Here is a 16344-nt window from a genome sequence, read left to right as displayed (position 1 = left end):
GATTGACAGAAAACTGCTACATAACAGACAAGGTTTTCTACTTGTCGCATTTCGTTGTAGAGAAGAGTAAATTACTCAAGAGAGATTTTAAGTCAATTAAATATAATCTTTAAAAGAATTTTAAAAATCAAATAGGAAGTTGCCATTTTCCCCAGCTCTGCCACTGTCCTGCAGCCTCGGGCAAGTGACTTTTTCTCTGTGCCTCTGATTTTCCTCTAGTTGGCTAGTCAGACTGGAAGCTCTTTGGGGCAGTATCTTATCTTCTTATCTGGTTATGGGTTGTTTGTTTTTTTTACATCTGGGTCCTTTGCAAGTCGTAAGTTCAAGGCTATATCACTTGCTTTCGATTTTCCTCCCCAAGGTTGGCTGGATTTCTTTGTTTTAACAATACACTTACGACAGGAAGGCTCAGCTAAAGAAATGAGTTTTGCATTTTGTTTTGAAAGCATTGAGTTTAGTTTTGGAGGAGGGTTTTGGCTGGGGGATCTGGGTAGTTGCAAATTCTCTGGCTGTGGCGACTCTGACCCCCCCCGTCTGAATAGCCCAGCTCCCTCGTGTAGGATCTCAGCTGCACCACAATGATTCCATTATCCTTGAGGCCCAAGAATTGGGGGAGGCAGGATTGGGGCCATTTTACTTTCATTCCCAGGGAAGTGCTGAGCACAGGAGTGAGAGAGAGGGGTCCCAGGGTGTGGGGGGGAAGCGTAGGCCTGCTATGAGTGGTGAGTAATTCTGCCGGGTGCCCCTGCCGCTCCCCAAGCTGATGGCCGCCCACGTTTCACAATCGGAGCCAGTTTATCAGGCGAGGGGGAACAGGCACTTTGAAGCTTGTTGCCATCTCGGTTGCCGTGGCAGCAGCAGTCCTGTGTTTTCTGACACGGGGAGAGGTGGTGAGTACGGCAGCTGAGTCGAACGAGAAGACGCCCAGGAGGTTCGTTCGGGCAGGGTCCCTGAGGACCCAAGGGGAAGCTTGCAGACAGGTAAGTCACTTCCCAGTGCTCTGCTCATGCTCTCACCAGCACCTGCATTTCTCCTGTCCAAAGCACGGCGCGGAGGGTGCTGCCACTCCACGGTCTTTTCCTATCACACGCCCTGGGTTGGCAAATGCAGGTCGTTTTGACTAGAGGTGGGGTCCGGTTCGGAGCTAGGGGGCAAGGATTCTTCCTTTGCACTCTCCCAGGCTGGGGGCGGCCGTTGCCAAGGAACCATCTCTCTTCCACCGGGGCTTATCTGTCCACTCATGTTCCCCCTCCGAGTTCATGGCAAGAGCCTCCCACCTCCCTCGGCGGCAGTCTGGCCAGTGTCAGGCTGTGCGGGTTGACCAGACGGGAACTCGAACTGTGCAGCCGGTCGGGTCGAGTGGCCTTCAGCCTTGCGAGCGAGGTGGGACGTGGTGTTCCTTGTTTTGAGCTCATTCAGGGAGTCACCTCCGTGACCATCTGTCTGTGGCTTTATGCCCTGCTCGTCGCTGTGATGTCCGAGAGAAAACACTTGAGGCTGGGGTTCTCAGTGACCTGGACCTCCAGTGGGGCTACCGGCATGGTCCAGAGAGGAGGATGGGGTTGCAAACCTCCCCCCTCCCCTTCGCTCTCTCCAGTGTTCTAACCAGGCAGATCCGCCCAGCCAAGTGCTCCTTGGACATCGGGAACTGCCCCATCACCCAGTGTGCCGATTTCCTCTGGGAAATGGAAGGGAGGATTCTGGGATGTGCTCAGAGGCTGCGGAGTAGTAAGTGACTGAGCGCAGGGGGCCCAGCTGAGGTATCCCATGTGATTTCCCTTCTTGGGAATCCACTGACGCTTCCTTTTGCTACCGTTGGTGACAGGCCTCTGGCTCGTCACGCTGCAGCTGGATTCCACCTCTGCTGTGTGCCATAGATCTGGATCTGCGAGATTCCCTCTTGGAAGCTCCGGGGAAAGTGCAGTATGTGAAGCAAACATCAGAACCTGAGACTCAGCTGCTCTGATGACCCTTCAAGGGAGGGCATCCCGCCCCCCTCGTACCAGCGGGTCATAAATGTCACACCAGAAGCGGAGTGGCTTTACTAGCCTGCCATCCCGGTACAGCGGTGATGGATGCTTCCAGCATGGTATGAACACTGGCGCCTCGGATCCTGAGAGATATAGAAGCCCACGGGCATCTCGACCCTTGTCGGAGCGGGAGAGGAGCTATGCAAACAGCTACCCCTCTTCGGGGGTCCCCTTCCAAGGAGAGGTAACGGGGCCAGCCTGATGTTTTTGCTGGGGGACCAGGCAACTCTTTCTGGGGTATCACAGGGTCCCTGCTAAGGAGTCCCGTTCCACCCCTGGCCTTCTGCTTATCATACTGTGTGGCTCCTTTAAAACCTGTGGCTAATGTCCTGTTGGTGGGTCTGGGACTGGATTCGCTGGCACACTCAAACTGCTCAGAGGGCAATATGCCGGCATACACATCCTGATCTCACCTCTCGCACAGAGGCCCTGGGCATTACCTCTGCCACACCCCAGCTCCCCTCCCTCACATAGTTGCTTTGTCCCAGCACTGAGTTGCCATGACTGTTCACAGAGTGGGAGGGGTTGTTAGCAAGTGACTGCTCCCAGGATTCATTGTATTCGTTCAGGAAACATGCCTGACATTTATGGGGAGTGATTCCAGTGTGGGAGAGGTGGAGTGAAAAGGAGAGAGTGTGAATGTGTGTACCAAGGGGGGATCAACATGGAAGTTGTGCACCCGTCTCTGCATCGGTCTTCTCTTCCTTACTTCATTCAGAACCCTCTGAATGGGACACCAGGACCTGTGGAGCACAGCCACTCAAACAGCGCATGGAAGGAATACAGCAGGAGCTTTCTCACCTCCAGGCACATCGAAAGAGCCAGGTCCATGAGCCCCTTGCGAGGGATCCACTCCATAGATAGCGGGATGTAAGTTCAATTTTAAAAGAGCGTGGGATGGGATGGATCCAGCGGGAATTGATTGGACATGTCTGTGGTTGAGGAGTGGAGGAAACTTGCTTGTTGGGAAGATTTGCAAGGAATCTTTCTTATATAAATACAATTTAGAAGGAAGGAAGGAAAAGAGAAAGAAATACTTACAAAGCAGGTCAGATCCTTTTCTTGAGCAGTAAGTTACAACTGGAACTCCCTGCTGCTCTGTGTTACTGGATCCAGTTGCTTAGTACATTTCAAAATGGATCAGACACTCACAGCCAGACAAATCGCATCTGCAGTCACATTAGGTAAGACAAAACAACAAGGGCTGTTCATCCTCATGCTTCAGGCCAGAAGCTGATCACCACTTGCAGCCAGGAAGAAATTTCCCTGGAGGGTATAGCCCTGAACAACTAGGTGCCTGACGAAGTTTTCTCCTTCCTCGAAAACATCCAGCATGGGGGGACTGGATTAGATTAATCACTGGTGTGTTTCAGGCCGGCAATTCCTATGTTCTTATATCACACATCTGGGATTGTGAATTATGGGGCGGTGCTAGTTTGTGTGTGGTGTGATGTTTCAGTCACATGATTTTAAATGGCACCAGCTGTGGAAAATTGCAGCATATTTCATACTCTGGAGTGACTGTTTATGGTTAATTTCTTTTTAAAATAAGAAATGTGTCCTTCCCCTGAGAACTAGAACAGGGAAAATGGCCTTAAGACTGATTGATTGTTCTGTCAGTTGATTTGTTCATCCCCATAATATCCATCCATCCAGTCCAGATGGTTTAACTAGCATTCCGATAACTCTGATTTTACCAAACAAAGCCCCTGAGCAAAGAGCAGAGGCAAAGTACAGTCTGGGCCTTTAAATTTCCATTTTCCCTGCAGAAGGGGTGGGTTTTTTGTTTTTTTTTAGCAGGGTCTCAGTGTAATTCAATGGAATTCACCTGCAGGACACTAGCAGGACTGGAAATTTTTACGTGTCAGGACTGCAGGTGCCTGCCTATGGTACCACCTCTCAGGAGACCTGGAATAGCCCAAGGATCATAATGATCACTCAGCAATGCCTTTGTCCCCTGCTGCTTTTCCTGAGGGGCCTGATCCTGAGAAGTGCTAAGCAACAGCAATTCCCACTAACATCAGTGGGAGCTAAAGGTGTTCTCAGAATTAAGCTTTAGCTGTGAAGTTTATGCTTGGTCTAGCCCTGCTCACTCCCACCAGAAAGGGAGGCCATGTTTCAGCTCAGCCATGTGCCGGTGGCTGCATTTGTCTCTCAGATTCCACCTCCCCCTCACCCCACCCTGCCATGCCTCCTTTGAAGCAAAAGCAATACTGTACCTAGTGCAGTGGATTCTGGAGCACATTGGGGAACAGAAATCAGGTCTTCCCTGCATTTGCCTGAGGACTCCTTGGAGGGAACAGGTGTTTATTGTGTGCTTTCTCAGTCGTGCATTGAAGGGATCAGGGTGGGTACTGAATCTTCAACAAAGAGGTTTTCTCCCAGCTGTTTCTAGGGCATTTGAGTTAAATAGGAATTACTAAAAACAAACAAAAGCCAAAGAATGCTGTCAAAGTACAAAAGAACCAAAGAAGATGGCATAAAAATCCCTTCCCCTTTCAATCAATAAATCAATCAATCAATCAATTAATCAGGTTTCATTTACCTGATACTTGGGATGACATCTTTCTACTAGTTCTCCAGTTGTCCAGAGAGTCTCCTAGAAGAAAGAGGTTGGAGAAGACATCTTTTCCTAAATGTTCCCCAGAATGCTTTGAGCCAGGTAACCTCTAATGGAGAGTGGTATGGCCCATGAGTTCTGAACAATGGTTTAGGGATTACCTCTGTCACCGTTGGAGTCTCCCATTCGCTGTCCCCATGGCTCTGCCTTCCCAGGCCTTTCCATCAGTCATTAAAATAAAAAGGATGGATTTCTTTCTTGGCAGAGTTTTAACCAATGGCATGGAACGTGCCAGGAAACATTCCAGCCCACCAGTCAGAAGGAGGCATTCTTTATCTCGTCTCCCTGACTGGGCCACAGAAGAATATGGTCCCATGCAGCCATTGACTCGAAGGATATGGAGTGGATCAGAGCTGGACCTCCGGGCATCTTTGCCGGAGAACATGCAGAGGAGAGTGGACCCCGGGCCCTCTCTGCGGGAAGCTCCTGGGGTGCTAGAGGGACAGGCAGAAGAGCTGCAGAAGTGGGATAAGGAGCTGGAGCTCAACATGGTGAAGTTTGAGCTGCTTTCCCTTAAGCAGAAGGTAAGCTGGAGTCTCTCCAAAGCTGGGGGGGGCGGGGTTGTGAGGACCTATCCGATTGGGACACAGGAGCAGCTGCTGGTTCTGATCGTTCTCATAGACACTCACCTGACTTTGGGACTGACCCTGAGACATGCTAAGCCCTGCGGGGGCCCTCCCATTTCAATAGGAGCTACATGTGCTCAGGATCAGGCCGGAGGAGTCTAACCAACTCCAGCCTTCTCAAATGCAGCGCGTTACATCTCAGTGGTCTGGGCTGACTGCTCGCTTGTTTCCATTGGGACGACTCGCGCCTGTGTGCACCCATCCTTTGGAGGGGGAGTCCAGCACAGTGGTGTGTGGCAGTGCCTGTGCCCGGGCTCAAGGAGATTGGTGGACGGGCTCCCGCTGACGTCAGTGGGTTTTGCAGTAGCAGCCCATTCCAACGGGTTGAGTCCTGTAGCGTGTGCTCTCATTTAAGGCACTAGGAGCTTGTGATCCCAGAGGTCAGAGATACACATCTGGGAGGCTGGAGCAGCTCCTGGCTTATATCAGTTGGGGACAATCTGTCACGGAGAACGGCGGGTGGCACTCCCCTGGCATTGTGCTCTTCAAGGTTTAGCGTACAATCGCGCTCTCTTGCGGATTAAGCTGTTTGCCTTCGAGGTCTCTCCTGACCTCGCCTTTCCCACAGCAGATGGAGTGCTCCCTCGCCCATCTAGAGAAGGAAAAGAGCTGTCTGGAGCTGTCCCGCTATGAAGACCAGAAACAGAGAGGGGACCTGCAAGAAAAGTAAGTGGATGGGGGGCGGATGGTAGGAAGGTGATGGGCTGAGAAGTTGGCGCAAGGAGTGCGTAGGATGCAGACAGAGGTACCGTGCTGAGAGAGTCGGGTGCAGAGTGGGTTGGCAAAGACAGCAGCTTAAGGAGCTTCTTGGTTAGCATGTGACATCATTGAGTTAAAGTGGGGGTTTTTAAGGATACCTACGGGAGTTAGGCACCCAGATTCAATGGGAGTTGGACACATACCTCCCTTAGATTCCCCTGGAAAACCCAGCCTAAATCTTTCAAGTAGCACCATATTACCCTCCCTCAGCGGCCTGTGTTCTCAGTGGGGCAGCTGCTCCAACCCTGGCGGAAGTATCACCAGAGTCAGGAGAAGGGCTTTGGTGATGGCCATAGAGAGCGGCAAGAGGGGGCTAGTGTTTCATGGGAGACAGCGGGCTTCTGAATTCCCTTTGGGGAATAGTAAAGTTTGATGCTGAGCAGACTGGCTGGCTCGGGTGTGGAGGCGGAGAGAGCCCCCAGGCATCCATGTCAGCTCCAGCCCCAGCCAATGGCGAGTGAGTGAAAGTTCTTCTCACCTGAGGGCAGCTTAGTGGCTTATGTGTGATGAGTTGCTCTGCGGAAGGTCTCAGTCGAGTTCCTACTGGACCAGACATGCAGCCCCCAGATTTGGCAGTAGCTGTCTCCCTGGTTGGCGTGCTCAGCGGAGAGGCGAGGGTTTGACTGAACTTCTCTCACCTAGACACGACCCTCAGGTCAGGTTTGGCGTGTGCCAAGCTCTGTCCCTCGTACCTGTTCTGTGGACAAGCAAAGGACTTCGGTCCATAAGTCAACCTGGCACCATTCCCCAGCACTGAATTCCCCAACTTACCCATACTCGGGAAAGGGGTTGTGGTGGAGCTGCGGGACAGTGGCTGACAGAGGTTGGCACAGAGGTTGGGAGCGATCGTGGGGGGTTGGAGCAACCTGGCAGTGTGGGGATGGGGTGTCTCCATAAGGGGCACAGGGAGCAGCTGTTGGAAGAGGGGTCCATGTGGAGCATGGGGGTGGGGGCATATGTTAGTGTCCAGCCAGGGGACCTGGTGGTTGAAAAGGGGGCCGGAGGAGGGGCCGTTGGGGAAGTGCCAGAGAGACTGGGGTGTGATTAATGGAAGCAGGGTGGAGCTGCTGTCGGTCTGTCTCTCCATCTGTCTTTTAGGATCCTTAATTTGGAGATGGAGGTGGTGAAGGCCAAATCCTGCTTGAGCAGAATGAGCCATCGCTCGGTCTCCCCGAGTCCCAGCCAGAGGTTGTCTGTGGTAAGGAAGGCCTGACAAGCACTGGCAGGGATCACCAGGGACTGGGCCTAAAAATGCCAAGCGAGGCTTTGCACGTAGGAGAGGATGGAGCCTTGGCACTGGGCAGTGGCACATTGAACTGCCCGGAATAAAGAATGCAGCAGTGAACAGGGCTGTGGCGCTCGGGATTGCATGCCCAGGGGGTGCAACGCTGGTACCAGGCTGCAGCCTGTGGGATTGCACAGCGGAGGTTGCGTTATTTTGGGGCAGCTAATATTATGGGGGGGGGTAATATTATGAGGGGGTTCATATTATGTGCCGTGATTTCTAGAGTCCCTGCAGGTTTTATCAGGCCTGCTCGCTCCCACAAGTGTACTCGGGGTAAATCTTTGGGGGACAAATGCAAGAGCTGCCGTCCTGTGTGCTCAGTGTTAGGTCTCAGGCGCTGCTGCGTGACTCTCCCTGTTTGTTCCTATACCCCGCGATGCTTGGAAATGTGCAGTTCCCAGCCAGCAAACCCACAACAAGGTCAGATCTAATTAGAGGAGGTTCAGGAGCTAAATATAGCACAGGGCTGGGGGGGGAGAGGCGGTGACCTTAAGTCTCCTGGCTGTCAGTAGGCTGCGAAGTCTGGGCAGGCTTTGAAGAGCCCTTGCTCCCGTCAAGCAGTGGGACTAGCACTGTGATCAGAGCGTAGAGTCTAAGGACAGGGTGGCCCTGGGTGTTCCATGGGAATGTGGTGGGAAGACAAAAAGATCTGCTTGCCCTTTTCTTCCCACCCCAGGCCCTCTCTGCACACCGGCTAGGTACAATTCTAGTCTCTGAGCTCAGGGAAGAGCAGGGACTATTCCCTCTGTGTGCCTACGGGGAGAGGGGGCAGAGAGGAGACAGCTCTGCCCCTCCTTCATGCTGGCGACAGAAAGGAAAACACATTGCAGAAGTGGTGAATCCAGTGAACCCCTCCCTCCCCTTGTATCCCAGGGATTGTGCCCCTCAAGTATACCTTGCCCTGGGGAATGGAGCTCCATGCCACCCCCAAGGCCAGGCAGGGAGTAATTGGCACAGTCTGTCCCTTAAAGTGACAGGCACCATAGCAATACTTCCTGCAGACAGACAGACATGCTCGTGCTTTCTCACTTAGGCGCAGGCTAGAGCTGCTCGTATTAGCCATTACAGGCAGCACTTGTTAGGGACTGAGCCCCTTTTGGGCTAGCAGATGACAGCATGGCTAACCCCATGTGTTCCAAAATCACGAGGCTGACTTTCTAAAGAAAACCCAATACCTGGATTCTTTTCCTTTACCTTCTGGTTTCAGAGCCTCTGAGTAACACGTATCCCAGCTTTTCTCTGCCAGAAACGTACTTTTTCTTTTTTTAACAAATGAAAGCTAGGATTCTCCTATAATCACATGAATACAGGAGCTCAGGCTTTATGAAAAGCAGCAGGTATAGTGAGACTTGAGATCAAATCGTGAGTTGGTCGCACTAGGATCGTTCATGAGTCAAACCCGATTCCCGTGCACAAGGATTCACCCAATCATTTCCAGCCTAGGGAGGGGAGGGGGCGGGAATGGTTCAGAATCTGTTTGCATCGAGTAGGCAATGCTAGCTGTTTGTGAGGCGTGACTGGTCACGTAACTTACCTGGTGTTGTTTCTGCTGCCTGCTTGATTGACTGATCCTTTTTCAAACAGGAGGATGATGCCTGGTGAATGTGACACTCGTGCTCATGTTTGTGAAACATTCAGGATCTGTGAATATTTTCACCAATACATGGCAGTCATGTGAACACTTGTGAACAGTCAGTCATGTTCAGTGAAAAGGGATGGGCTGGAGGCAGGATTCATTCAGTGAGATTTCTGTGGCTTGTGCTGTACAGGAGGTCAGACAAGATGATCATAATGGTCCCTGCTGGCCTTAAAAATCTCTCAGTCTGTGATTGCAGCGAACCAAAGAGGGCGGCTTTTTATTCCCATAAATATCAGCAGATCACGCAGTTCGCTGTTCACCCAGCTCAGCGCATGCTGTGAGGTGGTCTGTGACTTTGGTGCCTCATCACAGCTGGTCAATGTATTTGATAATTTGTAGGAGAAGCAGGATCTGAACCGAGATATGACAGGTCTTCAAGAAACCCTGAGTGGTTACAGGGAGCACATGAAGGTTTTGGAGGCAGAACGGGATGAAATGGCCCAGCAGCTCAACTCAGCCAAAGAGGTTAGTTCCTTGGTGCAGAGTGCTCAGTTCCCCTTTGTCACTGTTTAGGGATATGTCCACACAGCAATAAGAAACCCGCGACCGTGGCTCTCGGCATCTGGCTCAATTGACTTGGGCTCATGAGGCTCATGTGGGGCTAAAAACTGTGGTGTAGATGCTCGGGCTGGAGCTGGGCTCTGAAACGCTCCCCCGTCATGGGTTTCAGAGCCCGGGCTCCAGCCCAAAGCAGGTCCACACCATAGCTCCACAGCCCAAGCCCAAATCAGCTGACCCGGGCCAGCTGCAGCTGTGCTGCGGGTCTTTCCTTGTAGAGTAGAGGTACCCCCGGGGGCTGGGAAAGGATTCCCTGCACTATGAGGCACCAGTCTGTAATGAGTTCCTGAGTTACAGCAAACAGACACAATTGTAAACGTCGCACGTGGGGAGCTGGGACGGGAACCCCCAACTCCTTCCACTCCAAAGACGAGCCCACCACTACCTGGGCTCAAAGTGATCGCCTTTATGTGGTCTTGTCAGCAGGCCAGCAAGGTACCTGCTCACTCCGACACTCCAAGCCAGTAGGTTACAACTTGTACTCTCATGTGCTTCCAGCCCTGTCTGCTCACATCTGTACCCTCACTGCGCCTTGCTCCTTAGGGACCGGTGAACCTCAGACGAGAAACACGCCCAAGTTCGGATGCTCATTCTCAGTCTACAATCAGGCTGTTCAAGCCACGGCCAGTCCCAATCACTGCAGAGTTCTCACCCCACCAGACATTTGCTCATCCCTTCTTCCAGCTTTTCTCCAGAGGAGAGAGAGAGCTTAGCTACCCCAGAAGTTTCAGAGTTTGGTTTCAGGCCATATCCCTACTTCAGAGGTTCCCTTGTTCCTTCTGCTTCCCAGGGGCAACAGCTGGCTTTCAGCCAGACCAGCGAGGCCAACCAGAGAGTGGCGGATGCACTCCAGGCGACGACAGCGCTGCACGAGGAAATTGGCAGACTCCAAGCGGCTTACAACAGCACCAGCCGGGTATGGACACGGAGCAGATTTGTGGGTCTGAGAAACAAACAGCCTGTGATTAAGCTCCCATTGGTAGCATGTGAATCAAGGTCTCCCCTTGTTGTACTAGTTGATGAACCACGAGTACAAGAAAGACCAGATGTTCTCCGTGTGCGTGCCTGTACTGGTGCACACCACGAGTGAGCGAGTACAGGTGTGACGCATGTCTGCATCTGACGGGTCTCATGCGATGAAGTGACTTAGTGTACACATGCACTGGGGCCCCTTACTGGTTGGAAAGTCGGACACGTTAAGCATTTGTGGGTTAGGTCTCCCTTTTGTGGCTGACCCAAGACGAGGGTAAACTGTCAAGTGCTACAGGGGTACACATGTGGAGCAGAAGGACCGAATATTAGTTCCCTACACTGCAATGGTGTGATCTGGCTGGCAATAGGGGTGGCTGCGTTTTCTGTTCAGTCCTGTTCTGTTCTACGGAGGTCTTTATTCCATGCTCATCACCGTAGTATCTGAGCATCTTCCAGTAATGCAGTGTGACCACACGTCTGTCGCATGTTGTTTGTCCTCTCATCCTCCCCCCAGAGGGAAAAGTGCATCAGGTGGAGTTTCTTGTTTTGGTAGGGTTTTTATTTGTTTGTTTCTGGGGTCTTTTGTTAAATATCCTTGTTGCTCTGTGTTTATATTAGAGGCCGGGCATTTGGAGTGGGAAGTGGTGAGGGTTGGGATGATCCTCAGTTCTTGGGGGAGTTTATTCCCCAGACTTGGATCACCCCCAGAGAAGGTTCTGTCACCTGCACAGTTAAGCTTTCCCCATCTTGTTGAGATTTCCACTGTGCCAGAGGAGCAACCGTCGTCTTCCTCCCTTTAAAAGGTCTTTTCGATATCCTGGGCCCAGACCATGGAACACTTTGAAGATAAGAACTGAGGCCTTAAAGTTGCTTTGAAATTCGACAGAATGCCAGGGAAGAGATCGGAGGACAGTGTGATGGGCTTATGTTAGCCTGTGTTGCTGAGGGGACACGCTGCAGCGTTCTGTACTAGTTGGAGTGTCCTAAGTGCTGAAGGTTTCAAGCCAGGGATGTTGTGTTGCTGTAGGCCAGCTGAGAGGTGACGAAGGCACGAGTAACTGAGGCCAGGTCTTCATCTGCCAGGGTGGGACTGAGTCGCCTAGCCAACCGGAGATGGTAGAAACCGTTACTCACGGCTGTTGCGATGTGAGAATTCAGTGTCAGCAAGGAATCTAAGAGGACTCCTAGAGTATGGCCTGAATTGACCAACTGTGGGTATGAATCTTCAATCAAAGGAGACTGTTCCGTGACTGCAAACTCCTCAGAATGCTCTCTTCTGCCCACCAGCATCCCCTTTGTTTTGCCTGGGCCCAGCATCACCCAGCTGTCTTTCAGCCAGGAGATGATCCCATCTATGGACTGGGCAATCTTGGGGGTGGTGGTATGGTCATGTGGGGTGGAGGCTGGATGGGACTGTGTGTCATCTGCATATTGCTGTCACTTGAGTCCATGGCATCAGACCAATTTGCCTAGTGGCTGCATGTAGATATGGACAAGGATTGGAGAGAGAACTGATCCTTTTGGAGCCTCACAAGCGAGGGGTCTAGTGGTGGAGGAGATGCAGTTTGCCATTACTATTCTTTGGGTGCGTCCTTCCAGGAAGGCTCGGACCATTTTAGTGTGTTACCCTGGACTCTTGCCAACTCTCTTGGCCCAGACAGCAGCATCTCATGGTCAACAGTGTCAAACACTGCAGAGAGGTCCAGGAGGATGAGAATGGACGTCTGTCCTCTATCCATTGACAGGAGGAGACCATCCATCCATCCGTGCCACTAGAGCAGTTTTAGTTTTGTGTCCTGGCCTGAATCCAGATTGTGCTGTGTCTAGAACGGTAGCTTCAAGTAGATAAAGCTTGTAGCTGACCTTTTGCTAGCTTCTCTGTGAGCTTTCTCAGGAATGGGAAGTTTGACTTGGGCAGCAGTTAGCTAGAACTGACGTATTCAGGATAGGTTGGTTGGACTATTGAGTGTTTGAAAGAGGACACAAGATTCCTTCTCTGAACGAAGCCTTGGCTATTTGGCTCAGGTATTTGCACCAGTTGTTCGTGGCTTTCTTTCCCATGCCAGGAAAAGTTCACAGATTTGTTACAGACTCTAGAAATATGCTTTTGGTTTTTCTCATCCTGATGTGTAATCTTCCTGGGCAGGAGAAGGAGCTGCTGTCTTCCAAGGTGGCCACGCTGGAGGAGAGAGTATCTGAGCTCACCATGAAGCTGAATCCTGCCCTGGCCGACAGGGAGAGGTTCCTGAAGGTACTGAGTGGGCGTAGGTAAATGGGAGAGAGGATGGGAAGCGGTGGGGAAGAGGGGCAATAGGGCAGCGGCAAAAGAGGAGAAAGAGTGGCAGAAAGGAGAGGCGGGAACGTAGATGCCGTGGTGAGGAGCTCAGCCTGGGTGGACAGAGGAGCGAGAGGAGGAATGGGGAGCGGTGCCTCTCTCTATAAGCAGTGACTGTCACCAGTTTCATCTGTGCTGGGGAATCCAGATCAGCCCCCGGGGGTGCAGCTGGGCCATTGGGGAAGCTGACTACACTGCTTGGCTTTCAGGAGAAGGTGGAGCTGCACCAGCAGGTGCAGGCACTCACCCTGCAGCTGGAACGTGTGCAGCGGAGCCAAGAGGGATTCAGCGGCCAAGTGTCAGGCCTTCAGGTGGAGCTGGTGAATGCCAAGGCCCGGGCCAAGCGACAGGACCAGGAAAGGGTCCTGAAGGAGGAGGAGCTGGTGACCCTCAGACAGGTGAGTCCTTGGGGGACTCTCTGAGCTGGGGGAGGAGGCGTGAGCGGACTCTGCGGACATCACCATCCGACCCCACTCCGGGAGGACTGCTTCCAAACCTCCTCGGTGAAATGGGGGCCCCAGCCCCATGAGAGCCAGGAACATGTTGCTTTACAAAAGTGGGTTGCCAAGATGCTCCATTCCTTTTAGCTCTTCAGCGTATTCCCAACCACTTCCCCTACCCCACCACCCGCCCTCGTCTCAGATAGTCTTTTGTGCTTGCCCACCACTGCCTTCTGCTGGAGGACTGGAGACCTTCTCCTCTTCAACAGATCCCTCCACCAGCTGAACTAGCGGTGCCCTGTGCTTAGAGCCAGACGCCCTCAGCCACTGGTCTCCGCATGACGTTCTTGTCATCTATCCGCTGCGGCGTGAAGCTCAGACGAGGCTTTCCAGGGACTGGTGTGAAGCCCAGACGCTCTATTTTGGGCTCCTGGAAAAGATCTAGAATTTGTAACCTGAAGAGCCTTCTCATGGCTGGGACATGCCTGACCACCGCGTATCTATGAGCTTCCTGTACTAGCTGAGTGGGTCGGCCTGCTTCTCTAGGTCATTTGGTGTAGGCTGGATCTCAGGGTCCAGAATCCAAGACCTTGCCCGTCTCGTCACATACAGCTTCTAGATTTCGCTTGTGGCTGCCCTGTGCATGCACATCACTGAGGTGAATTAGGCCAGGTCTCAGCTTGACGGCTAGTTCGGTGTGGGGAGGCGCTGGTTTAAGCTATGCACATGGGGTCCCCCTGCAGGTAAACGAGAAGCTCTCCTCCGAGCTGGGTCAGAGCCACCAGAGACTGGAGACCTCCCTGGGTCAGCTCCACCACCTGGAGGCTGAGAAGAAGATCCTGACCAATCGGATCCAGGCCCTGGAGACCGAGCGTGTGAAGCTGCTGGGAGAACAGGAGGCCCTGAAGTCGGAGCTGCAGGGAGATGCGGGAGGCCAGAGGGACAAGGTGGCGACTCTTCGGACGACCTGCGAAGGGCTCAGGTACCTGAATATTGGGAGCAGGGAAGGTAGGAGACTGGGACGCAGAGGCACAAAGGAGGAGAATGCATCCGCTGGCTGAGCTCTCCGTGCTGCTTCTCTGCTCCTGTCTCAGGAGGAGCGGCACTGAGGGGCAGGGGGCAGCAGGAGAAGGTGTCCGTCAGACTAGGTGCTGCACGGCTCAGCTTGGCTTTTACATCATCTGCCATCAGATGAACCGGCTTCTCCCTGCTGCAGTCTAGCACAAAGCCACTAGGTGCTGTTTAGCAACGCAGACTGTATCCCACCGGCTGCCCCGAGCAGAAGGATTCCAGCACGTGGTGCAGATGGCAGAAAGGACACTGGAGGAGGGGGCGGTGAAGGGGTGAGGGAGGTTTCCCGCTGGGATTTGGTGATGGAGGATGGCTGTCCAAGGCAGCAGCAGCTGCAGAGGGGAAGGCTCTCTCACAAGCCACGCTGAGATGATTCGGAGGGCCGAGGAGATTGCAGAGGCGGTGCAGGGGGGGAGCAGGTCTGTGTGGAAGGCTGAGTCGGAGAAGCCCACGGAGTATGACTAGATGTGCTAGCCGGGCCCGGTGCTTTGCAGCGCTCGTGCTGTTTTGCAGGGCATCGCAGTCCCTGCTGCAGGCGGAGAAGGAGGCCCTGCAGGCTCGCTGCGCGGAGCTGGAGGCTGTCCTGCAGCACAAGCAGGAGGAGCTGCGGCGCCAGCTCGCAGAGCAGCAGCAGGTCTCCCAGCACTGGAAGGACAGGTGGCACCAGGTGACTGTGGCCCTGAAAACCAAAGAGGAGGAACTGGAGCAAGCACACATGATGCATCAGAGCCTGTGTGCCAAGGTGGGACATGGCCAGCGAGCCCCAGGCCAGTCGCTGCCTCCCTGCCCCATCTGGCAGCCTCACGATTGCCCCATCCTTCCACCCCTGCCCTAGCGCTGCACTCAGCCACTCCAGTCTCCTTTCTCGTTCTCTCCGCCATGCCCCAGCTAGTGGTCACTGAGCTCTGGAGCTGGGAGCCACAAGCTCCTGGGTTCTAATCCCACCCCTACCACTAAGTCAGTGTGTGACTTTGGGCACGTCACCGTGCTTCCCTCTGCCTCAGTTTCCCCATCTGTACAACAGGGAAAGGATGCCTCCTTTGTAGGGGTGGTGGGAGGGTTATATGTAGATCCACATGCTCTGCACTCATTTAACAACACTGATTTTAATTTGATTTAGCTAAACTGGTGCGAGTTTCTAGTCTAGACAAGACCTTTCAGGTGCGAGACTCAGAATCCCATGATCAGTAGCGCCACCCAGACTACCACCAAAATCCATTGCTTTATAGGTCAACTTTCTACTGAGCTTCATCTTGATGAGCCCTGAAACGTAACCAGGTGGCCAGCTCCTGGCTACTGCGGTGGGGAGCCCCTTTGACATACCTAGAACTGACTGGAAAAGGAACCCAAAAATCACGTGACTTTCTTTTTCTGCTTTTCAGCCAAATTTAGACATTCCCCCCGTTTCCCGGCCGGCTCTAGAACTACCTGGGTTGACAGGGAGGTGAGGGATGGGGTGCTCCCTTTGGCTCTCTTCTGAAGGCTCGGTTACGTGCTGACGTCGTGTCTGCAGCAGTGGATTTCCAGGCTTGCTCCTTCCTTGGGGATTCCTGGCATCTCCCTGGGCTCTGCTGTACCCTGTCTTCCTGCGGCGTCACCAGGCACTGGCTGGGGGCCCTGGCCCCACTTGGCAAGGCCTAACCGTCCTTCCCGTGTGCCTTTCAGCATGCCGAGCTCCTGGGGGACTGCGAGTTGCTGCAGGTGGATGTGGAGGAACTTGCTGAACTGAGAGGCATCATGCGCAGGTAGATGGTGAATGATCTCTCTCCCGTGCTGGTATTTCCATAGCTCCTTTTGTCTCACTGCTCTGATCCCTGAGTTTATCCCTTCTCCTTTCCAGATAGGGCCACCCTGCGGTGTGGTTTCCTCTCTCTTATCAGAAGAAAGTTGTTTTTCCATTGTCCCCTCTAGTGTTTTTCAGACCCGCCATCCTGGCTGCCTTGGCACTGGGCAGCTACATGAAAAATGAACTGGAGCCTTTCTTGCATGCTCCCTTCCCTGCTGTGATC

The 16344-nt window shown here is 53.1% G+C and overlaps 1 protein-coding gene across 1 annotated transcript in view; it reads left to right on the top strand.

The window, feature by feature from the left end:
* The first annotated feature begins 821 nt into the window (after window positions 1-821).
* LOC137144434 (rootletin-like) overlaps window positions 822-16344 on the top strand; it is a 34497-nt gene continuing 18974 nt past the window's right edge. Inside the window, exons 1-13 of the mRNA XM_067534743.1 lie at window positions 822-980; window positions 1878-2214; window positions 2749-2900; window positions 4856-5174; window positions 5845-5942; window positions 7134-7233; window positions 9299-9424; window positions 10308-10433; window positions 12636-12740; window positions 13034-13222; window positions 14008-14246; window positions 14849-15077; window positions 16001-16080. Coding sequence (XP_067390844.1) covers window positions 2017-2214; window positions 2749-2900; window positions 4856-5174; window positions 5845-5942; window positions 7134-7233; window positions 9299-9424; window positions 10308-10433; window positions 12636-12740; window positions 13034-13222; window positions 14008-14246; window positions 14849-15077; window positions 16001-16080 — 1961 coding nt within the window. The 5' untranslated portion in view covers window positions 822-980; window positions 1878-2016. The remainder of the gene's footprint in view (window positions 981-1877; window positions 2215-2748; window positions 2901-4855; window positions 5175-5844; window positions 5943-7133; window positions 7234-9298; window positions 9425-10307; window positions 10434-12635; window positions 12741-13033; window positions 13223-14007; window positions 14247-14848; window positions 15078-16000; window positions 16081-16344) is intronic.

This window comes from Emydura macquarii, unplaced genomic scaffold (genome assembly GCF_026122565.2).
Source record: "Emydura macquarii macquarii isolate MOO-44397 ecotype Brisbane River unplaced genomic scaffold, CSIRO-AGI_Emac_v2 contig_3451, whole genome shotgun sequence".
Lineage (NCBI taxonomy): Eukaryota > Metazoa > Chordata > Testudines > Chelidae > Emydura > Emydura macquarii.
Note: the sequence above shows the minus strand (reverse complement) of the source record. Positions and strands in the feature narration are given on the sequence as shown.